This window comes from Acanthochromis polyacanthus, chromosome 13, assembly GCF_021347895.1.
Source record: "Acanthochromis polyacanthus isolate Apoly-LR-REF ecotype Palm Island chromosome 13, KAUST_Apoly_ChrSc, whole genome shotgun sequence".
Taxonomy (NCBI): Eukaryota; Metazoa; Chordata; class Actinopteri; family Pomacentridae; genus Acanthochromis; species Acanthochromis polyacanthus.
Genome location: NC_067125.1, coordinates 18,697,215 through 18,721,808, shown reverse-complemented (window position 1 = coordinate 18,721,808; position 24,594 = coordinate 18,697,215). Strand labels below are relative to the sequence as shown.

General features: G+C 42.3%; 3 protein-coding genes across 7 annotated transcripts in view; 1 reads left to right on the top strand and 2 right to left on the bottom strand.

Annotated features, from left to right (window-relative positions):
• LOC127536903 (coiled-coil domain-containing protein 186-like) overlaps positions 1-24,594 on the bottom strand; it is a 218,860-nt gene that overhangs the window by 30,820 nt on the left and 163,446 nt on the right. The window lies entirely within an intron of this gene.
• Positions 67-5,052, top strand: tomt (transmembrane O-methyltransferase). Of its 2 annotated transcripts, XM_051958352.1 has the most exons (5): positions 67-414; positions 3,517-3,779; positions 3,891-4,087; positions 4,271-4,393; positions 4,531-5,052. In XM_051958352.1, the coding sequence occupies exons 2-5, from the start codon at positions 3,518-3,520 to the stop codon at positions 4,726-4,728; spliced, it is 780 nt and encodes a 259-aa protein (XP_051814312.1). In that variant the 5' UTR covers positions 67-414; position 3,517; the 3' UTR covers positions 4,729-5,052. The 2 variants fall into 2 exon arrangements, with proteins under 2 accessions (XP_051814312.1, XP_022074313.1); XM_022218621.2 differs by lacking the exon at positions 67-414 and having other exon boundaries at positions 3,452-3,779.
• anapc15 (anaphase promoting complex subunit 15) lies at positions 5,153-24,198 on the bottom strand. 4 transcript variants are annotated; one of them, XM_051958354.1, is made up of 5 exons: positions 24,087-24,198; positions 23,681-23,802; positions 23,539-23,598; positions 20,319-20,459; positions 5,153-6,307 (listed from the first exon to the last, which is right to left on the bottom strand). In XM_051958354.1, the coding sequence occupies exons 2-5, from the start codon at positions 23,798-23,800 to the stop codon at positions 6,260-6,262; spliced, it is 369 nt and encodes a 122-aa protein (XP_051814314.1). In that variant the 5' UTR covers positions 23,801-23,802; positions 24,087-24,198; the 3' UTR covers positions 5,153-6,259. The 4 variants fall into 4 exon arrangements, with proteins under 4 accessions (XP_051814314.1, XP_051814316.1, XP_051814313.1 ...); XM_051958356.1 differs by lacking the exon at positions 23,539-23,598; XM_051958353.1 differs by lacking the exon at positions 24,087-24,198 and having other exon boundaries at positions 23,681-24,065.

Sequence of the window (24,594 nt, the reverse complement as noted above, 5' to 3'; positions counted from 1 at the left end):
ATTGGACTCCATAAAACCACACAAAGACACACACCTGTTGACGTTAACTTGATATATCAGATGTCAGTTTCACACTGGCTCTCTCTGTTTCACTGTGTCTGCTCATTTTTCACAGTATTCCTTCTATTTTTAATGTGTACACATGACGCTATCTGTGTGAGTCATCAAAAATGACAAGACATGATGTTTCCAAGCTGAAGAGTTGGTTATGTTGCTGTCCTTATCTAATATTGGGGAGTAATTAAAGGATACTGTCATGCACGTGATGCATAAATTATTCATACTGCGGAGTCTCTGACCTTCTCTTAAACACACACACTCGACTCTCTTCGTATTTCTGCGCCTCGCTCAGCTGAAGTGCCGCTTTTCAACTTTCTCACCATCACCGCTTCTACTCTGCTTTCTAGAAAACAGGTGAGCTTGCTTTGTTTTTCATGTTACATTCAGATACATTTTATTGTGAAGTAAACATTTGCTGTAGCATCTGTTCAGGGCATCCTGTGGAGTCTACAGTTACCTGAGGCAGGAGAAACATCTATAGAGGCACATCATGTTGTCTCACATGTAGCACAGGCCTTTAGCATTGAGGCTGGTTTCTATGCAGACGACATCTGCTTTAATTAAAAATATCGAGGCATGCCATCTGAAAATTATTTCCTTTTGGGCAAAATTTTGTAGTTTCAGATAAAGACTGCTTTCCTGTAATTTGTCATAATTGTCAGTATTCTCCTGTCACAGTTCTGTATATTTATTATTCTTTCTTTCTGTGCAATAATTGCAGATATTTTGAACATTGCGAGTGACTTTTCTGTAGTTTCGCAGCAGTTCGTCATGGTTTTGAGCATTCAAGTCATGGAAGTATAACCAAAACATAACATTTAAGTAGAGCCCAACTGGATTTTTTGGGTCAATATTGATTTTAGTTCATGAGAAATTTTCAGTGTCAGCCAATATTGACCTACATTAATTCTGGCAATGGGAGTGTTTTAGGATACGACCACAAATTTGCCAGAAGCTCGTGGACAGCTACAAAAATCATCTAGTTGGAGTGAAAAGAGGCCAAGAGGTATTTAATTAAATAGTAGCAATGCTGTATGCCTATTTTTGACCCAGGAGATTTTATTTTTGAACTAAAATCTGTGATTATTACAGTAGTTATTGGAAATTCAGGAATGCTGTGATGTACATGGTCCTGGCAAGTATATGTAAACGTTTGTTCACAACTGTGAGAGATAAGATATATTGAAAACTGATAGGGTCATTGTTCATTAACTCTCCCACAATGTAATTAACAAACAAGTTAGCAACTTAATGTGAAGACACTGCTTGACTCTGCAGCACCATCTGCTCAGCTGTGATACATACTCTGCTACATGTGCTGCAGACAGTGCAATGACACCATCATGCTCTGTAAAATACAGTTTTCATATCAGAGCATATTAAACAAAACATAAGCTGATACCAATATATCTGTGATAGGCCAATGTTGCCTGATAATGTAGACAAACCAATGTACTGGTCAGGATTACTTTTAACACTTTTGATAGTTCATTTGTGGACTGACATACAGTGGGTATGGAAAGTATTCAGACCCCTTGAAATTTTTCACTCTCTGTGTCATTGCAGCCAGTTGCCAAAATCAAAAAAGTTCATTTTATTTCTCATTAATGTACACTCAGCACCCCATCTTGACAGAAAAAAAACAGAAATGTAGACATTTTTGCAAATTTATTAAAAAAGAAAAACTGAAATATCACATGGTCATAAGTATTCAGACCCTTTGCAGCAACATTCATATTTAACTCACATGCTGTCTGTTTCTTCTGATCCTCCTCGAGATGGTTCTGCTTCTTTATTGGAGTCCAACTGTGTTTAATTTAACTGATTGGACTTGATTAGGAAAGGCACGGACCTGTCTATATAAGATCTTACAGCTCACAGTGCATGTCAGAGCAAATGAGAACCATGAGGTTGAAGGAACTGCCCAAGGAGCTCAGAGACAGAATTGTGGCAAGGCACAGATCTGGCCAAGGTTACCAAAGAACTTCTGCAGCACTCAAGGTTCCTAAGAGCACAGTGGCCTCCATAATCCTCAAATGGAAGAAGTTTGGTACGACCACAACTCTTCCTAGACCTGGCCGTTCAGCCAAACTGAGCAATCGTGGGAGAAGAGCCTTGGTGAGAGAGGTAAAGAAGAATCCAAAGATCACTGTGGCTGAGCTCCAGAGATGCAGTCGGGAGATAGGAGAAAGTTCCACAAAGTCAACTATCACTGCAGCCCTCCACCAGTCGGGGCTTTATGACAGAGTGGCCCGACGGAAGCCTCTCCTCAGTGCAAGACACATGAAAGCCTGCATAGTTTGCCAAAAAACACATGAAGGACTCCCAGACTATGAGAAATAAGATTCTCTGCTCTGATGAGACCAAGATTGAACTTTTTGGTGCTAATTCTAAGCGGTATGTGTGGAGAAAACCAGGTACTGCTCATCACCTGCCCAATACAATCCCTACAGTGAAACATGGTGGTGGGAGCATCATGGGGGTGTTTTTCAGCTGCAGGGACAGGACGACTGGTTGCAACTGAAGGAAGGATGAATGCGGCCAAGTACAGAGATATCCTGGAGGAAAACCTCTTCCAGAATGCTCAGGACCTCAGACTGGGCCGAAGGTTCACCTTTCAACAGGACAATGACTCTAAGCACACAACTAAAATAACAAAGGAGTGGCTTCAGAACAACTCTGTGACCGTTCTTGACTGGCCCAGCCAGAGCCCTGACCTAAACCCAATTGAGCATCTCTGGAGAGACCTCAAAATGGCTGTCCACCAACGTTCAGCATCCAACCTGACAGAACTGGAGAGGATCTGCAAGGAAGAATGGCAGAGGATCCCCAAATCCAGGTGTGAAAAACTTGTTGCGTCATTCCCAAGAAGACTCATGGCTGTACTAGCTGAAAAGGGTGCTTCTACTCAATACTGAGCACAGGGTCTGAATACTTATGACCATGTGATATTTTAGTTTTTCTGTTGTAATAAATTAGTAAAAATTTCTACATTTGTTTTTCTTCTGTCAAGATGGGGTGCTGAGTGTACATTAATGAGAAATAAAATGAACTTTTTTTGATTTTGGCAAATGGCTGCAATGACACAGAGAGTGAAAAATTTCAAGGGGTCTGAATACTTTCTGTACCCACTGTAGTTGTTCTTTTTAGCCTTGTATTGTCACCTTCATACTGAATGTCAACAGAAAATGACAAAACCTTCATTTCAAACAAGACAGAAACTGCTGTTGTTCTACACTACAGAACAGCACAGTTCAAGAAGAGATGTATAAAATACAGCAATTCAGTGGTCTAGTAGTTGGTAAAGGGAGTGTAAGGGAAATTCAGAAATCATTCAGTAAACATTTGCTACATTATCCATGTAACAGTTAATTTGAAAGTGCACAAGAGGACGTGGCATCCACTTTGTTAATACATAAATAAGTATGTGTTTGTGTGGTTTTCTATCAAATCCAGGATGGTGTCTGGTGCTATTGCTTTGGCCTTCGTTCCCCTCCTGCTGACACTGATCATCAGGTACCGCTACTACTTTGTGCTGTTATATCGGGCAGTTCTGGTCAGGATATGGAAGGACTGCATTACTGGTCTGACTCGAGAGGAGCGGGCCTACCAGTATGTCCTCACCCATGCCACCCCCGGAGACCCTGACAGCATTCTTGAAGCCTTCGATGTCTGGTGCAGCAAGGTGGAGTTCATCAGCAACATCGGGCCTAAAAAAGGTGAAGAGATACTATCCAGAAAGTTTTTTTATTTGAAACACGACCTAAAAGTGTAAATCGATAAAGAAATGCTGCAGATACATAAGCCTGTCTGATCCCTCTTTGTTTTAGGGAAGATCTTGGACCGGCTGCTGATGGAACAGAGGCCTCTGACAGTCCTGGAGCTGGGAGCCCACTGTGGATACAGCACCGTCCGGATTGCCCGGAGTCTGCCGCTGGGAGCCAGACTCTACAGCATTGAGATGGACCAGAGGAACGCTGCTATCGCTGAGAAAATCATCCGCTTGGCAGGTTTTGATGATGACACGGTGAGACAACACAAGCATACAGTTTAAGATTTCACTGTACATCTAATGTACTTCATGCATGCAGCTTACCCAGCTACTTGCAGAATTGTCAGTTTTTTAACATACATTTTGGATAATTTTATTTAATGTACTGAAAATCCAACATCTTATACCTCTGAGACTTGCATGCTGTGTGTTCTTCAGGTGGAGCTCATTGTGAATCCATCGGATGAGGTGATCCCTCGTCTGCGATCTGACTACAATCTGGAGAGGCTGGATTTTGTCTTCATGGACCACTGGAAGAAATGTTACCTCCCTGATCTACAGGTAACAAGAACAAATAGTTGAAGATTATGTTTACATATGAATTACAATTCTATGTTATAGTTTTTTGTCCTGTCAGAAGTATGACTGGATAAAATGAGCCGTTGGAGCTCCCTTACTTACTGACTGGAGTGTTACAGACACTGGAGGGCTCTGGTCTACTGGGAAAAGGATCTATGATTTTGGCCGACAACGTGCTGTTTCCTGGAGCTCCAAAGTTCCTCAGACACCTTCGCAGGAGTGGCCTGTATCAGTGGAAGATCCACCGGGCTACGCTGGAGTATAGCAAGGGCATCAGGGATGGGATGGCCGAGCTGGTGCACCAAGGAGTCAAGTAGACCTCGCAGACCAATATATGACACTCTCTTAACCAAATGTACAACTTAGGAGTGGCATGGTTTGAAGGTATACCCCATGTTAAAGCATTTTTTTTTAGGAAAATTGTGATGAAGACTGTAAATTATCTAATGAAAACCAGAATATCCCAGTCTTTGGTGTGTATTACATTTCAATTAAAGGAAATTCAGGAATGTCTTCCAAAATACCTCAGTACAGGTGCCCTCTCCTGGGTGAAAAAAGGAGGACTATCAGGAAAACAAAATGTCATGTACCACCATGATGATCCCATGTGCACAATGTTCACTTCTTCATTTCTGCTGGGAATCACTTGTCAAAAATCTAATAAAGACAAACATATCTTTTAAAAGAAAATGCTGGTTTGTTTATGCTTCACTGTCAAATTTGAAAATACCACAACAGAAATATGGATTTTATATTTAATAAAAACTTTTAACATGAATTACTTATGTACAAGTTTAGCAATGGAAGCCGCCATTTCGTAAATCCAAGCATTAATTGTGAACACTGGCACCATCAAAATTCAGATGAGCCTCTCGGAGTACTAGACTTTATATTCACTTTATATCAAACAATGAGTCAACATAAATCCAGCTCATACTGCTCACTGACATGTTACATTTTGCTGTTCATTCATAAGAAATTAAAATATAGAAAAGCAAAACCATGGCCTGATGAAAATAATTGAATACAAACAGTCAAAATCTTCAATAATTTCAGTACAAATAATCAAATCTTGGCAAACAATTCTGTAACATAAACATGAGAGATTTCAAATTGGTAATGTTGGTGCTGATATTTCAGCATTTCTTCATGGTAATGGGCAGCTAATGCTTTGGACACAGTTAAAAATATTAAAATTTGTTTCAATCATCTAAACATAATCCGTTTTTTATGAGTATTTCACTGGAGGTATGATATGTGTCGAAACACCTGCAACACTCAAACACTCCAATAAAACTAAATATATGGTCAAGTATCTAAGGGTCCTTTTCATAGGTAACAAATTATTTTGCTGACTGAACTAAGGTTTGCTCAGTCAGCTGCTGAGAAAATCAGTAGCACATGACTGACGATATGACAGGGTCAAAGTTTAGATGAGAGATCACTGGGCCGCCGCCCACTGCTGCAAAACAACAGCACTGTGTTTGTCTCCAACTGTTTTCACCTGACTAAATGGTTAAATGTACTAACTGGAGTCACAGGTTGCTGCTAAAAGCAAGACAAAAACATGATGTGTACACAGGTGCTGAATCACACACATTCTTCACGTTAGTAGATGAACGTGTTGCAGGTAGCAACATCCACAGCAAAGTCCAATAATGTCCAAGGCTCCCAAGACTGACGACTGACTGATTGCAGGCTGAAATTAGACAAATGCACTGACCTCTCTTGAAAAATCCTGCGTTGATTCAACAACATTTTTGTCCACAAACTGAAGGGGCAGCAGTCATATTTTAGGTAGGGAGTAGAAATTCAGGGCCAGAAAGCTCAGTGGAGGCTAGAACTGTCTTAAATCATCCATTGGTCTTGATCCTGGTCGGGTCCTTCCATATCCACCTGAGAGAGGAAGAGAAGAAACAGAACACGATTAAAGACTATTACTCCTCCATCTGCACAGATAAAAGCAAATAGCATTTAATTCAAGTGTATTTTACAACTGGATTAGATAAATGTAATATTTTCAATGAAAATAGTCTTTCTCCTGCCTCAAATCTAATTGCTTCCTTTAGAACATGTGTCCAACTCAAGGCCCGCCACATCATTTTATGTGGCCTGATTTGGGTTTCTCAATTTGATAAATTATTGGGATTTTTATAATGTAATTTAATAAAATGTAAGATTGTATATTGTGTATATTGTACATTAGTGGTGCAATGGATCACTAAACTCACGGATCGGATCGGTCCTCGGATCAAGAGTCACGGATCGGATAATTTTTTGGATCAGCAAACAAAAAACAAAAAACAAATAAACATACGTTTTGTCTGTTTATTATTAGATGTCACTTCAAATGTGTGGATGTGTTTCCACTGTCATATGTCTTTCTTATGCCACAGTGCCTACACACCGTCGTGGTTTTGTCTACTGACCTCCTTCCTTCGTCGTCATATTTGACAGGGAAACCAAAATGCTCCCATAGAGGGGATTTAAGTGTCGCAGGGTGTTCAAGCTCCTCCTTTCCTCCGCTCGCCATGTCTGCTCTCTGCCTTTCTCCACTCGACACAAGCTGTGTGCCGACAGAGCACAACATTTTTTTTTTTTTTTCTTTCAGAAATCGATCCGCGGGTCACGTGTGTGCCGAACCGATGACGTCGATCCGAACGGATCACGGATCAATGATGATCCGTTGCACCACTATTGTACATTGAATACATAATAATCAAATGCAGAGACAATTATTTAACGATATGTGAAGGACTAGTTACATCACCCCTGCTTTATAAAAATAAAGATTTAGAAAATCTATTAAGTCCTGTATTTTTTTTCTACCGTTTCTTTTTGGTGCATTTACCATTCACCCAGTGAAGAGGATTTTCGTAAGTAGTTGGAATATGGTTTTGAAAACACAAACTGTTACTGACGTCAGTTAATAATCAAGGTAATCTTAAATTTATGACTTGGAATGTAAAAGGTCTAAACCACCCAATCAAGAGGAAAAAGATATTGATGTTTATTAAATCTAAAAATGTGGATGTAGCTTTATTTCAGGAGACCCATCTTACTATTACTGAATCGAAAAAACTCTTTCGAGACTGGGTTGGCCTTGAGTTTTCATCTTGTGGAAATAGCCAGAGCAAGGGGGTAGCTGTGTTAGTTCATAAACATCTACAGTTCAAGTGTCTTAAGGAGGTTACCGATGAGATTGGACGACTTTTGAGACTTCTCGTGGAGATTCAAGGCCGAAGGAAAATACTAGCAAATATTTATGCTCCAAATATTGTTGATCCTGCATTCTTTGCTGCACTCAAACATAGGTTAAGTGAAATGGGTAACTATCCAATAGTAGTGGGGGGTGACTTCTTTTTTTTTATAGAATCAGTTATTTTACAATATATATAAAAACACACACAAAAAAAACACAAAAGGCACAGATGGGAAGAAGAATGAGGGGGGTGAGGCAAATCACGATGACAACATGTGTACACAATAAGAGGCAGGGCCAAGTCCAGAGCCAGGTGAATATAGATAAGTATATCAGCTCTTGCAGCTCCCTCCGATCACAATCTCTTCACTACCTCGAGGTGAGGCAAAAGTCTCCCTACTTAGGCACTTAATCAGTACCTAAAGAGTATATCCAGCAGTACGTGAGGTTAGTCCTATCCAGCAACTGTTACCGGATCTTGTTATGATGAAGGGGCAGTCACTCGATATTAGCTGTCCATTTCCTCCAATACGAATTAAATTTGTCCATGCACAGGTTCAAGGAGAAAGTCAGTCTTTCCATGTCATATATTTCTTTGACAATTCCAATTCCACCCAATAGGCCTACCACCTATAGGGCAGGAAGTCTGGGTCGGGTGCTATGTACACCGAGCAGTAGGCAGGAGCGGGCGCCTAGGTGTGCCGCCCCCTGGTGGCGTAGACTAGCTCTGGGGACGTGGAACATCACCTCACTGGCGGGGAAGGAACCTGAGCTGGTGCGGGAGGTGGAGCGATTCCGGCTAGATATAGTTGGGCTCACCTCCACGCACAGCAAGGGTTATGGAATCAGAATCCTGGAGAGGGGCTGGACTCTCTCCTACTCCGGAGTTGCCCAAAGTGAGAGGCGCCGGGCGGGTGTGGGGATACTCACAAGCCCCCGGCTGAGCGCCGCTTTGTTGGAGTTCTCCCCGGAGAATGAGAGGCTCGCCTCTCTGCGACTTCGTGTTGCAGAGGGGAAAACTCTGACTATTGTCTGTGCTTATGCGCCGAACAGTAGTTTGGAGTACTCGGCCTTCTTGGAGTCTCTGGGTGGTGTCCTGGAAGGGATACCGCCCGGGGATTCCATAGTTCTCCTGGGAGACTTCAACGCTCACGTGGGCAACGATGGAGAAACCTGGAGGGGGGTGATTGGGAGGAACGGCCTGCCCGATCTGAACCTGAGTGGTGTTTTGTTATTGGACTTATGTGCTAGTCATGGATTGTCCATAACGAACACCATGTTCGAGCATAAGGTTGCTCATAAGTGTACTTGGTACCAGAGCACCTTAGGCCTAAGGTCAATGATCGACTTTATAGTCGTATCGTCAGATCTGCGGCCATATGTTTTGGACACTCGGGTGAAGAGAGGTGCAGAGCTGTCAACTGATCACCACCTGGTGGTGAGTTGGATCCGATGGCGGGGAAGACTGCCGGACAGAACTGGTAAACCCAAACATGTAGTGCGGGTGAACTGGGAATGTCTGGCGGAGGACCCTGTCCGTAGGGTTTTCAACTTCCACCTCCGGAAGAGTTTCTCCTGCATCCCGGGGGAGGTTGGGGACATGGATTCTGAGTGGTCCATGTTCAAAGCCTCCATTGCAGAAGCAGCTGCTAGGAGCTGTGGTCTGAAGGTCACTGGTGCCTGTCGCGGCGGCAACCCAAGGACCCGCTGGTGGACACCAGCAGTGAGGGAGGCCGTCAGGCTGAAAAAGGAGACTTTTCGAGCCTGGTTGGCTCGGGGGTCTCCCGAAGCAGCTGACAGGTACCGGTTGGCCAAAAGGGTGGCAGCTGCGGCGGTTGTGGAAGCTAAAACTCGGGTGTGGGAGGAGTTCGGGGAGGCCATGGAGAAGGACTTTCGGTCGGCCTTGGGGAAGTTCTGGCAAACCATTCGACGCCTCAGGAAGGGGAGGCAGGGCTTCGCTCAGGCTGTGTACAGTCGGGGTGTAGAACTGTTGACCCGTACTGGGGATATCGTCGGACGGTGGAAAGAGCACTTCGAGGAACTCCTGAACCCGGTAAACACGTCCTCTATGGAGGAGGCAGAGCCTGAAGACTCGGGGGGATCTTCGTCCATATCCGTGGCAGAGGTCGCCGAGGTAGTTAAGAAGCTCTTCGGTGGCAAGGCGCCAGGTGTGGACGAGATTCGCCCTGAGATGCTGAAGGTTCTGGACATTGTTGGACTGTCCTGGTTGACACGTCTATACAATGTCGTGTGGGCATCGGGTACAGTACCTGTGGAGTGGCAGACCAGGGTGGTGGTCCATATTTTCAAAAAGGGGGACGGGAGAGTGTGTGCCAACTACCGTGGTATCACACTTCTCAGCCTCCCCGGGAAAGTTTACTCTCGGGTGGTGGAAGGGAGGATCCGACCGATAGTCGAACCTCGGATTCAGGAGGAGCAATGCGGATTCCGTCCCGGTCGTGGAACAGCGGACCAGCTCTTTACCCTTGCGGAGCTGCTGAGGGGGTCATGGGAGTATGACCTGCCAGTCTACATGTGTTTTGTGGATCTGGAGAAGGCCTGTGACCGTGTCCCCCGAGGGGCTTTGTGGGGTGCACTGCGGGAGTATGGGGTCGTGGGCTCGTTATTACGAGCCATTCGGTCTCTGTACGACCAAAGTGAGAGTTGTGTCCGCATACTCGGCACTAAGTCAGACACGTTTCCGATGGGTGTTGGACTCCGCCAGGGCTGCCCCTTTTCTCCAATCCTGTTTGTGGTTTTCATGGACAGGATTTCAAGGCGCAGTCGTGGTGGGGAGGGTTTTCGGTTTGGGGGCCTCGGGATTGCATCTCTGCTTTTTGCGGATGATGTGGTTTTGTTGGCATCCTCAGACCGTGACCTCCGGCACGCACTGGAGCGGTTTGCAGCCGAGTGTGAAGCGGCAGGGATGCGGATCAGCAGCTCCAAGTCCGAGGCCATGGTTCTCTGCCGGAAACCGGTGGATTGCTCCCTCCGCGTTGCGGAGGAGTTGCTTCCCCAAGTGAAGGAGTTTAAGTATCTCGGGATCTTGTTCACGAGTGATGGGAAAATGGAGCGGGAGATGGACAGGTGGATCGGTGCGGCGTCAGCAGTAATGCGGGCGTTGTACCGGACCGTCGTGGTGAAGAGGGAGCTGAGCCGTAAAGCGAAGCTCTTGATTTACCAGTCCATCTACGTTCCAACCCTCACCTATGGTCATGAGCTTTGGGTAGTGACCGAAAGAACAAGATCGCGGATACAAGCGGCCGAAATGGGCTTCCTCCGTAGGGTGGCTGGGCTCAGCCTTAGAGATAGGGTGAGGAGCTCAGACATCCGGAGGGAGCTTAGAATAGAGCCGCTGCTCCTTTGCATCGAGAGGAGCCAGTTGAGGTGGTTTGGCCATCTGATATGGATGCCTCCAGGGAGACTTCCTTTGGAGGTTTTCCGAGCACGTCCGTCTGGGAGGAGACCCCGGGGTAGACCCAGAATTCGCTGGAGGGAATACATATCTCGTCTGGCCTGGGAACGCCTCGGGATCCCCCAGGAAGAGCTGGAAAGCGTTGCTGGGAGGAGGGACGTCTAGAACGACCTGCTTCGCCTGCTGCCTCCGCGACCCGGCCCCGGATAAGCGGAGGAAAATGGATGGATGGATGGAATTCCAATCCACTCCTCTTTTCACGGAGGGTCCTTTAATAGCCATCTTCGTGTGATAGCTTTTTTACTGGCTACTAACATTATTTTAACCAGATATTTATCAGGAACGCTGATTGTAGGAGAGATATTACCAAGGTAGACTGTACGGAAATCAAGTTTTATCTCAAAGCCTATAATCAATTTAATTTCCTCTACTACATCCCTCCAATAAGATCGTATAATCGGACAATCCCAAAAAACATGGAAGTGATCCGCTTGAACGTTTCCACATTCTCTCCAGCACCTACCATAACTTGGCTGACCTTTCTGAAGCTGTTTAATTTTTGGAGTGATAAAAAAATTGAATTATATTCTTCCACGAGAATTCCCTCCAGTGACCTGAACTGGAAGCGCTCATTTGAACTTTACAAATGCTTAGCCATTCCTCTTCTGAAATTGTTGTTTGTGCTTCTCTTCCCCATTTGGATGTAATGTAAAGAGTGGCGGAGTCATTAAGTGATTGTAAACAGGAGTAGATTCGAGTAGTCAGTTTCCGGTTTAATTTAGATTTGTATGCGTCGATCAAAATATTCACTAAATTGTCTTTATATCAAGGTTAAAATGGGTTCTAACTTGAAGGTATCTGAAGAAGTCTTGGTTTTCTAAGTTGTAGTTATCTTTAAATTTTTGAAAACTGTCTAGTCTCCCTTTATCAGAGATAAGACAATACGCTGTGATACCTTTAGAAAGCCATTGTTTGAAACGCCCATCCAACTGGGCAGGTTTAAAATCTTTATCATGTGCCACCCATCGTAACAGTTTAATGTGGTTTTCCAGTTTGTTTTTACGGCATTCACTGAACCAAATGTTTAAGGGCGTTTTTGTCCAGCTGCTTAAGTTTTGTTTATGCAGTAAATATAGGTTTCTGTCTCCAAGCAAGCTCTGCAGGGGTATATCCAGTTGACTAAATTTTTCCATCTGGCATTGTAATGTGGGTTGCACAGATAAATCGGGTATCGAAGCTGTGCAGATTTATAATACTTTTCAATATCTGGCAAAGATAGTCCTCCTTTTTCTTTGGGCAATTGTAATGTTTTGTATCTGATCCTTGGTTTAAGGCCTTTCCATATAAACGCGGATAGCATTCTTTTCCACTCCGTTAGTTGTTTTCCAGGTATTTCTGTTGGTATAGACAAAGAGAAAAAAGCAATCGTGGCAAGATATTCATTTTAATTATATCTATTCGATTATATAAGTCCAGTGGTAGTAAACTCCATTTATTTAAGTCCATCTTTATCTCTTTAGTAATCGCCAGATAGTTAGTTGTGTAAATGGTGGATAAGTCTTTTGGGATTTTTATTCCTTATTCTCCCATCTGAAATTACAAAGGTTAGCTATTTGTAGTGACGGAATATAGTTAAATGAAATAATTTGTGTTTTGTGGATGTTTAATTTATAACCCGAGTAATAACCAAACATCTTTAAGGAGGACATTAATTTTGGTAAACTCAGTTCTGGCTGCGACTTTAACATTCATGTTGACGTAGACAGCGACAGCCTTACAACAGCTTTTAATTCATTATTAGACTCAATTGGGTTTTCTCAACATGTAAATAAACCAACTCATAGTTTTAATCACACTCTTGACCTTGTCCTGACTTATGGCATAGAAATTGAAGAGTTAACAGTATTTCCCCAGAACCCTCTTCTTTCTGACCATTTTATGATAACGTTTCAATTTAAAGTAAAGGATTGTTTAGCAGCTGAGAACAAATATCATTACAGTAGGTGTTTGTCTGACAATTCAGTATCTAAATTTAAGGAAATAATACCCTCACTGTTTACTTCAGCAACATTTACTGATAAATCAGAAGGCAAATATTATAATTTTACCCCCACAGAAGTGGATTACTATGTTAATAATGCTTCAGCCTCACTGCGTACAACTCTTGATAGTGTTGCACCTGTAAAAAAGAAAGTTATATCTCAGAGAAGACTTGCTCCTTGGTATAATTCCCAGCTGCAGACTTTAAAGCAGGCATCCCGAAAGCTGGAAAGAAAGTGGTATTCCACTAATTCAGAGGTAGTGTATGTGGCTTGGAAAAATAGTCTAGTAATCTACAAAAAAGCTCTTCGTAATGCCAGGACAACTTATTATTCATCTTTAATAGAGGAGAACAAGAATAACCTTAGGTTTCTCTTTAGCACTGTAGCCAGGCTGACAAAGAGTCAGAGCTCCGTTGAACCTTGTATTCCTTTAGCTTTAACCAGTAACGACTTCATGAGCTTCTTTACACATAAAATAGTTCTGATTAGAGATAAAATTAATCTGACCCTTCCAACAAATGTCACAGATGCTTTTGAATTGGCTGTTAGACCTGATGAATCTTTAGAATTCTTCACTCCTATATGTCTCTCTGAACTAATTTCAACAGTTTCTACATCCAAACCATCAACGTGTCTTTTAGATCCTATCCCAACTAGACTCTTCAAGGAGATTTTACCTTTAATTAATTCTTCAATGTTAGATCTGATTAATCTCTCTCTAGTAACAGGCTATGTACCACAGGCTTTTAAGGTTGCTGTCATCAAACCTTTGCTTAAAAAGCCCACTTTAGATCCAGATGTGTTAGCTAACTATAGACCAATATCCAACCTACCATTTCTCTCTAAAATTCTGGAAAGAACAGTTGCAAATCAATTATGTGAACACTTACAAAGGAATAATTTGTTTGAAATGTTTCAGTCAGGCTTCAGGGTGCATCATAGCACAGAAACAGCTCTAGTGAAAGTTACTAATGACCTTCTCATAGCATCAGATAATGGACTAGTCTCTATACTTGTTTTGTTAGAGCTTAGTGCAGCGTTTGACACAATCGACCACAAAATTTTATTACTGCGTCTAGAACATTCAATTGGCATTAAAGGGACAGCACTGGACTGGTTTAAATCCTACTTATCAGATAGGTTCCAGTTTGTGCATGTCAACAATAACTCTTCTGAGCATACTAAAGTTAATCACGGAGTTCCTCAGGGTTCTGTCTTAGGACCTATACTTTTCACATTATACATGCTTCCTTTAGGCAATATTATTAGGAAGCACTGTATTAACTTCCATTGTTATGCAGATGACACACAATTGTATTTATCTATGAAGCCAGATGAAACTGATCAGTTAGCTAGACTGCAAGATTGTCTTAAGGACATTAAAACCTGGATGACTTTTAACTTCCTACTGCTAAATTCAGACAAAACTGAAGTCATTGTATTTGGCCCCAAACATCTTAGAAACTCGCTTTCAAAGCAAATAGTTACTCTGGATGGCATCACGTTGGCCTCCAGTACTACTGTGAGGAATCTTGGAGTTATTTTTGACCAGGACATGTCCTTTAACTCGCACATAAAGCAAGTCTGTAGGACTTCCTTTTTTCACCTGCGTAATATTGTAAAAATCAGGAACATTCTGTCTCAGAGTGATGCAGAAAAATTAGTTCATGCTTTTGTTACTTCCAGGCTTGACTGTTGCAATTCCTTATTATCGGGTTGTCCAAATAGCTCTCTCAAACATCTACAGTTGATCCAAAACGCTGCTGCGAGAGTACTGACAGGAGTTAGCAAAAGAGATCATATTTCCCCTATACTTGCTTCTCTTCACTGGCTTCCTGTTAAATCCAGAATAGAATTTAAAATCCTTCTTCTGACATATAAAGCTCTTAATAACCAATCTCCATCATATCTTAAAGATCTGATAGTACCATATTATCCTAGTAGAACTCTTCACTCTCAAACTGCAGGCTTACTTGTTGTTCCTAGAATTTCTAAAAGTAGAATGGGAGGCAGAGTCTTCAGTTATCAGGCGCCTCTCCTGTGGAACCTGCTCCCAGTTTGGGTTCGGGAGGCAGACACCCTCTCTATTTTTAAGACCAGGCTTAAAACGTTCCTTTTTGACAAATCTTATAGTTGGGGCTGACTGGATGACCCACAGGGGTTCAGCTTGTGTCTTCATTGCACAGCTGACTCCCTCTTGGTCGTCCCTTCGTTCTGCCTCTTGTCATGCTGCTATAGGCCTAGGCTGCTGGGGGACTTTTCTTGACGCACTGAGCCCTTCTCTATCTACCTTTACATTTAATATGTATACCGTTATTGCAGTACATTCACTCTGTTTCCCCCTGTGTTATTTCTCCGAGTGTCCCTGGTCCCAGAGCTGGATGCTTCAGATCTGCGGTCGATGTTCCACCAGCTGGTCCAGTCTCCATCATGTCCACTGTGGGATGCTGCTGCTGACCTTCCTCCAGCCCTCTGCTTCCAACTCCCCTTTTCCACCAGTCAACTCTGCATTGCCTTCACTATACTGTTATGCTAACTTACATACTGTTTGAATTTTACTGCTAGTTATATATGGAGTATGTTTAATGTCAGAGCCGTACATCATAAGAGTAAACTATGAGTCAGTTTTCAATGTTAGCTTATACTTTGTGTCACATATCCTGTCATACATGTATCCAAATGTGTGTTGTGTTTTTCCTTGCTTTCCCACCCCTCCCTCTTCTCCCATCCCTCCCCCTTGCCCTCCTCTGTCCTTCTCAACCCGCCCGGCCAGCAGGCAGATGGGTCCCCCCTATATAGAGCCGGGTTCTGCTCGAGGTTTCTTCCCTGTTAAAAGGGTGTTTTTCCTTGCCACTGTCGCCTTTGGGCTTGCTCTGGGGGTCAGGCATATGGGTTCTGTAAAGCGTCTTGAAACGATTTGACTGTAATTGACGCTATATAAATAAAATTGAATTGAATTGAGAGAGTGATTAAAATGTCATCTGCATAAAGGCAAGTTTTAAACTCAGTATCTTTAATCCAAATTCCTCTTATGTCCTGGTCTTCTCTAATAGCCTGAGCCAGAGGCTCGATAAATAGTGCAAACAGGGCTGGACTTAAGGGACATCCCTGACGACAGCCTCTTTCAAGTGACACCGGATTGGACAAGCTACCATTTAATTTAATTCTGGCAGTGGGGGGTGATTTCAATCAGGTCATGGACAATATTCTAGATCGCAGTATCCCCTCTCATCGTTCATCCAGGTCTTTGGCTGTGTTGCCAGATATGTGCAATGCACTTGGTTTGGTAGATATTTGGCGCCTGTGTAACCCATCTACAAGAGACTATACTTTTTATTCTTTTCCTCATAGTGTGTTGTCTCGGATTGACTTTTTCTTAGTATCAAAAACCTCTGTTTGCTCTGTAAATTCAAGCTCTATTGGTAGTATTTTTCTCTCAGATCATGCTCCAGTCTTTCTACACATAGTTGTACCCTGTCACCTTTACAGGTCCTCTGGATGGAGACTTAATTCAAGTCTTCTCCTTGACTCTGGTTTTGTGTCCTCTTTGAAGGCAGAGATTTTTTTTATATCTCCAAACAAACTGGGACTCTGCTCCTTCAGTTGGTGTAGCTTGGGACGCCTTTAAGGCATTCATCAGGGGTTATATTATTCAGTATGCATCATTTAAGAAGAAGTCTAACCTTATTAAACAAATTGATTTGGAAAATAAAATTGCTTTACTGGAGACTGCTTTCAGACAGGATACAGATTCGGTGGACCCGACATCTCTTGTGAAACTAAAGTATGAACCAAGTTCAATCCTCACGCAAAAAGCGGAATTTTCTTTATTCCGTCTTAGACACAAACAGTTCGAGGAGGGAGACAAAGCCGGTAAAATGCTCGCCAGATACATTAAAATGAAAGAAGCACAGAGTGCTATATCTGCTATTAGAGCGCACAGTGGTACTTTGGTCTCTGACCCAATTGAAGTTAATAACACTTTTAGGGATTTTTACATTTCACTTTACTCATCTGAAATGAAGGCAGACTCTCAAGAGATTTCTGCCTTTTTATCTTCTTTGTCTTTACCTTCCTTAACCAATGAGCAAATAAATTTGCTGGATGCTCCAATTACTAAAGAAGAAATTGCAAAAGTTAAGAGCCTTCCCACAGGCAAAGCACCAGGTCCAGATGGATTCAGTATTGAATTTTACAGGACCTGTGTTGACGAGCTATCACCATTACTCTTAGAAATGTTTATAGAATCATTCCATCGAGGCCATCTCCCTCCTTCCTTAACTGAGGCTTTAATTTCACTTATTTTAAAAAGCAATAAAGAGCCTCTCGATTGCAAGAATTATAGGCCAATTAGCTTAATAAATTGTGATTGCAAAATTCTTTCTAAAATTTTAGCTTTAAGACTAGACAAAGTCATGACTTCTCTAGTACATCCTGATCAGGTGGGCTTTATTCGATCTCGAAGTGGGGCAGACAATATTAGGCGATTTATAGATATTATATGGGCTGTTCAAAATGATCCCTCACTCAAAAATCTTTCCCTAGCAGCAGCACACTCTCTCGACGTCGAAAAAGCATTCGATAGGGTGGAGTGGAAATATCTTTTAGCTGTTTTGGAGTCATTTGGCTTTGGTGCCAAGTTTTTAAGGTGGATTAAACTATTATATTGTGAACCTAAAGCCTCAGTTACATACAATCGAGTTATATCTAAACCTTTCAAACTCCAAAGGGGGACCTGGCAGGGCTGCCCTTTAAGCCCCCTGCTCTTTGCTTTGGCGTTGGAACCGCTTGCCACTGCTATTCGTAAGAATTGCAACATCCCTGGCATCAAAGTTAATGGCAGCATTCATAAAATTATGCTGTACGCTGATGATGCATTGGTATTTATTACGCAGCCACACGAATCAATTCCTGCTCTTCTTAACATTATTGACCAATTCTCATGCTTATCTGGCTATAGAGTTAACTGGACAAAATCTGAGGCTCTTCCTCTGATGACCTACTGCCCTAAAACACTTTTTACACCAGGTGACTTTACTGGTTTTACTTGGCCACAGATGGGAATTAGATATCTTGGTATCCTTTTTCCTTGCACTCTTTCAGAGTTAATTCATGTTAATTTTGAGCCTCTACTGGACAGATTTAAAGCAGATATAGAAAGATGGTCCCCTTTATTTTTGTCTCTTTGGGGAAAAGTTAATGTTACTAAGATGAGTTGCGCCCCCAGATTCAATTATCTTTTACAAGCTCTTCCTCTTAAAATTCCAATTGAATATTTTCATCAATTCAACATGCTATGCAACAAATTTATATGGAATGGTAAGCAGCCTAGACTGAAGCTGAAAAGGCTTCAGAAGCCCACAGAATCAGGGGGCTTGGGGGTCCCAAATCTGTCTTTGTACCATTGTGCTTTTAGCCTCAGACATTTGACTCACTGGGCTCTTCCACCTGAGAGAGCTCCCCCTTGGATTCATCTGGAAAATTATTTACGCAATCCTCTTCCCCCACTGCACCTTGCAACTACAAAACTGTCTCCCAAGTTTCAGAAGCACCCTATTGTGTCCTTTTTACAGTATGTATGGAAAAGGGCTGCTGCCATACTTGGCTTTAACTCCCATCTTCATTCTCAGGCCTCAATTTGGCTCAATCCAAGTTTGTGTATAGGCAAGTCCCCATTTATCTGGAACCTTTGGGTGGAGAAAGGTATTTTTACCTTACATGATCTTTATGAAGGAGGAGCTCTTAAATCATTTGAGGATCTTCGTGCTCAGTACGGTCTTCCCCAGAATCAATTTTGGAGATACTTGCAACTCCGTCATTTACTTTGTCATGTCTTTGGATCTCCCACCTTCCCTCCATCTGATATGGATTGGTTCACTCAGGTATTGGGCACCTTGGGTAAGGACTGTAAGGCCTCAGTTTTCTACGCAATGCTCCTTAAAAACTCTAATAACGATCCACCAACCCTTAAACGAACATGGGAAATAGATCTTAATATGCAGTTTTCTGATATTGAGTGGGCAAATATTCTGCGAAATGGAAAGAAGTTGTCTAGGGAACTGAGGACCAGACTTGTCCAATTTAAGATCTTGAATAGACTGTACTGGACACCTCATAAGATGTACAGAGCAAAGCTTAGACCTTCAACAAATTGCTGGGAATGTTTGCAAGGTGGGAGTTCACATGATTTGGAGTTGCCCTGTGATTCAGGTTTTTTGGAGGGAGGTCCAGAAACATATTACAAAAACTGTCAAAAATGGTGTGGCTTTCTCTCCAAAACTTTTTGTATTGGGAGATCCATCTGCCCTCGAGAGCTTTCTTCCTAATGATGCAGAATGGGTTCAAACTGCACTAATGGTGGGACGAAAGCTGATTACTTCTCAGTGGAAGTCACCTTCTGCCCCGTCAGTGGCTCAATGGCTCAAGGAGCTTGGTAAACTGGCTGCATTGGAATGCCTTTCATATAGACTTATGGACAAAGTGGACTGTTTTCATTCCAAATGGAAGTCTTATCTCACCTATATTGGTGAGGTAAAATAAGGTCCGTGTCTGGAAGAGGTGCCAAGGTGGAAGGACCTTTTGTGATGATGTTGCCTACCATCCTCTCACTGGGTGTATTTGTATCTGGTGCTATTTCTGTTTTGTTCTGTCTGTTTTGTTGTTGTTTTTGTGTTGTTTTTTCACATATATTTAGTTGTTGATGTTTTCATATATATATTTCTTATGCTATATGACAAATTTGCACTATTTGTAATTCTGTGCTTTGAAAAAATGCAATAAACTTTAAATCATAAAAAAAGAAAATCTATTAAGTCCTTGCCTCTCTTTCCACTCATCCCTCTTCACTTAATGCAGCCCAAGTCTACCAGCTTACCAACAACTCTGCTCAAACACTGTACAACTAGTCAACACTACACAGCAGCAAGTTGTAATATTGGAGTACATCAGCCATACATGTTCGAACGAGACACAGATTCTGAAGAATTTTGATACAGAAAGTCCCATTCTGCATGTTGATAGGATTGTTTTCTTGTTCGATATGTCTGCATTTTCAAAGAGGAAATGTACAACTATGGCACTGACTGCCTACATATAACACCATATGGGAGACCACATGTTAACAAGTTAAAAAAAAGAACTCAATTTAATTGAAAATCAAAGTGCTGTTAATTTCCTCTACTTCCAAACAGCAACAGGCTCTAAGCTTTGTTGAAGAGAAAATATTTTTCAAATTATAAATTAAAGTACCTCATTGATCTCGCCGTCGTCCGGTGACTCATTGTAGTCGTTCATCTCATCCATGTCCTGCATGTCTTCCTCATCTTCAGAGTCTTCCTCACTGTCCTCTTCATCCTCATCGTCCTCTTCTTCCTCCTCTTCATAGCCCGCCTGTGCCCAGCAAAAGAAGATTACATGGGATAAATAATAATATCAACTTCATTTATATGCCACCTTTAAGACTATGTGAAAGCAGGACACCCAGAAGGAAACATTACAACGTTTAAGATAAAGTTAAAAAAAAAAAAACTACAGACACAAAAATGCAACATGTCAACATATGTCACAAATACACTGCTCAAAAAAATTAAAGGAACACTTTGAAAATACATCATATTTCAATACAGGGAAAAAACAAACTGGATATTAGCATTGATATGGACTGGATAATGTGTTAGGAATGAAAAGTGCCACATTGTTTGATGGGAATGAAAATTATCAACCCTCCAGGAGGGTTAAATTCAAGACACCCCAAAATCAAAGTGAAAAACTGATGTGGCAGGCTAGTCCATCTTGCTGAAATTCCTTGGCAGCAACTCAAAATGGTATTCAGTAGTTTGTATGGCCTCCATGTGCTTGTATGCATGACTGACGATGCCGGGACAAGCTCTGAACGAGACAACAGACGGTGTCCTGGGGTATCTCCTCCTAGATCTGAACCAAGGCATCACTGAGCTCCTGGACAGTCTGAGGAGCAACCTGATGGTGTCAGATGGAACAAAACAATGTTCCAAAGGTGTTCTATTGTATTCAGGTCAGGTGAGCATGGGGGCCAGCTAATGGTATCAGTTCCTTCATCCTCCAGGAACTGCATGAGTTCTCTTACCACATAAGACTGGGCATTGTCGTGCACCAGAAGGAATCCAGGACTACTGCACCAATGCAGGGTCTGACAATGGGTCAAAGGATTTCATCCTGATACCTAAAGGCAGTCAGAATGCCACTGTCCAGCCTGTAGAGTTCTGTGCGTCCCTCCATGGATATGCCTCCCCAGACCATCACTGACCCACCACCAAACCGGTCATGCTGAACCAGGGTTAGATCTTAACACTAGCCAGCTAGCCCGTGACTAGTGCAGATATCCACGGGCTAGTGCAAAATCTCTGCTACTAGCCCGTGTTGGCTAGTGCAAAACTTTTTAAGTTCACTCTATTACTATTGTAATGTAGTGTTGATGTCATTGTTCATTGACACAGGTAACTGTGTTGCACCATGATAAGTGCTTAATTTGCCACAAGATGGCACCACTATACAGAATCTGTAACTTAGGGTAGATGGCAGGGCAGTAAGGTGGAGTGATGTCAGCCATGTTTGAAAAGTTTGTTTGAAATGTGAGTGAGGAGATTTATAGTGAATTTGCAAGATAGCATAGCTATTAATGGGCTTATCCAGATGGCCAGTGATTCTGGGAACATAACCTGGTGAGTACGGAGATTCAAGAAGTCTCAAAATCTGTTAGTTTTTTAGAATTGAAATGCATGTGACTTTCAGATTGAGAAACAGGTGTTCCTTAGTGCTGTGTCAGTTAGTTATGAGCATAGTGGGGCTGGCCTGAATAGTGGTTTCTGGTCTCCGAATATTCGGGCCCTATTAAAGACTAATATCCGAATATTTGTTCCGTCCCATAACGTCCGACCGGGGGGGCTTCAAGTAACGGGCTAGTGCAACATTCTGCGGGCTAGTGCATTTTGCAAGCTACTAGCCCGGGTGGCTAGTGCAGAAAAAAGTTAAGATCTAACCCTGTGAACAATGTTACAGGCAGCATAACGTTCTCCACGGCTTCTCCAGACCCTTTCATGTCTGTCACATGCGCTCAGGGTGAACCTGCTCTCATCTGTGAAAAGCACAGGGCACCAGTGGTGGACTTGCAAATTCCTGTGTTCTATGGCAAATGCCAGCCGAGCTCCACGGTGCCAGTCAGCGAGCACAGCGGGCACTAGAGGATGCTGGGCCCTCAGACCACTCTCATTACATCTCTTTCTGATTGTTTGGTCAGAGACATTCACACCAATGGTCTGCTGGAGGTCATTTTGTAGAGCTATTGCAGTGCTCATCCTGTTCCTCCTTGCACAAAGGAGCAGATACCTGTTCTGCTGATCGGTTGAGGACCTTCGACAGCCCTGTCCAGCTCTCCCAGACTAACTGCCTGTCTCCTGGAATCTCCTCCATGCGCTTGAGAATGTGCTGGGAGACACAGCAAACCTTCTGGCAATGGCACGCATTGATGTGCCGTCCTGGAGGAGTTGGACTGTCTGTGGAACCTCTGTAGGATCCAGGTATCGCCTCATGCTACCAGACGTGACACTTACCCTAGCCAAATGCCAAACTAGTGAAAAACAGTCAGAAAACATTAGGAAGGAAAAAATGTCAGTGGCCTTCACCTGTAAACTCACTCCTGTTTTGGGGGTTGTCTCATTGTTACCCCTCTAGAGCATCTGTTGTTAATTTCATGAACACCAAAGCAGCTGAAACTGACTAAAAAGCCCCTCAGTTACTTACTTGACCAGATCAGTATCCCACATGTTTCACTGATTTGATGGAATACTTAGATTAAAAGTGTTCCTTTAATTTTTTTGAGCAGTGTACAAGAAAATAATTAAAGCAATAAAACCATAGTAATCAAGTTACCATTTTTATATATCACATTTAGGACAGCAGTTATTGAGCCACAGTGCTTCCAGTAAAGTAATAAGATTGGCATTATGAATTTATGAATTTATTCAATAAGTGTAAATATTCAGGTTAAGACTCAACCATATTATACATTGCATAAATTTACCTGAGAGATTTAAATACAACTTTAACTGACCAAAAATCAATACTGATATTAGGACCCCATGACATTTTCCACTTTTACAAATTACACTGACTAACTTATACTTTCAATTAAGGTTATAGTAATACAAAATTGTACATGGAAAACATATGTAAACCCATGGAAAAAGCCAACAAATCCAAAGATTTCACATGAGGGAGGATATTGGGACCTCTGGTAGAACTAGGCTCAGGCAGGGCAGTCATCTGCCTCACCCAGACCGGGTGGGGGTAAAAGTTAGGGACAAAAAAAGCAAAGAAAAACCGACAACAAGTAGGAGAGCATGAACACGGACAGACACCAGCTACACCAGTTGCTGCAGATCAGCCACAGAAAAGAAGGGAACTATTCAACTATTCGCGCTCAAGTTATTACCTCAAAAATAGGCTTCCCAATGGGCATCAGGTTGTTGTCTTTCTCAGCAATGCTCTGCAGCTGAAGCAGCACAGAGAGGCACATGCTAAATTACGAACAGGAGCAGTGAGGAAGATGGCACGGCATTGGAGCAGAGGTTTACCCAGGTCTGGTGCTGCTGCTCCTGCTGGTGCAGTTCGGTCTCGTCCACACATGGTCGGTCCAGGTTAAACCACAGAGACTCCGTTATCCGGGGGAATAAAGAGGGGAACAGGGTGGACATGTCTGGCACACAGGGACGAGAACAAGCCCCGTGAAATGGGAAAATGTTAACACACCTTAGTTTAAGGAGCAAAATGTACCCGTTAGATATTTGTCGTAGTTATTTTAAGAGGACACACGACACCGGAGCAGCGGAGAGGCCAACTAACACGTCGATTTAAAGTCTTCATGTTTTACGACACGAAAACTAAAATCTAACGCCACCTCCGCGAATCCTCAGGGGGAAAATATTGTAACATAAGCAAATAATAAAACGGTACACTGCGTATTATTTCCAGAGTAAATACCTGACAATGACTCGCTCCAGCTTTTCAAAAAATTCAAAACCAATTTGACCGGAAACTGCTGGTGTTCGTCTAAAAACAATCCTCTCTTCCAGCGTCGCTCCACAAAGGTTCCGCTGGCATAAACGGTATGAGTTCCAGGGAAATGAGGCAGAAATAATAATGTAATTTGTCTAAAATGTGTGATAGCGATAATAATGATCTCTGTTTAAAGTAAAACGGACTACTGCTGTGCTTTCAAGCGTAAATACTGATAAATAACTCAATCAACAGCAAGGGAAAGCTTTTACCACCTTGAGAAACAGATATCTTTTAAAATCAATGTAAGAACTTTTCTTTTTAATCTGTTTTTTTGATATTTTAAAAAACTTTTAGTCAAGTTATTAATACTGAAGACATCAAAACTACAAAAGAATACATATGGGACTATGTTGTAAACAAAAAAAATGTCTTCAGTATTAATCTGCAATTTAGAAAATAACACAAATTGAAAGAAAAGGTATATGTGTGT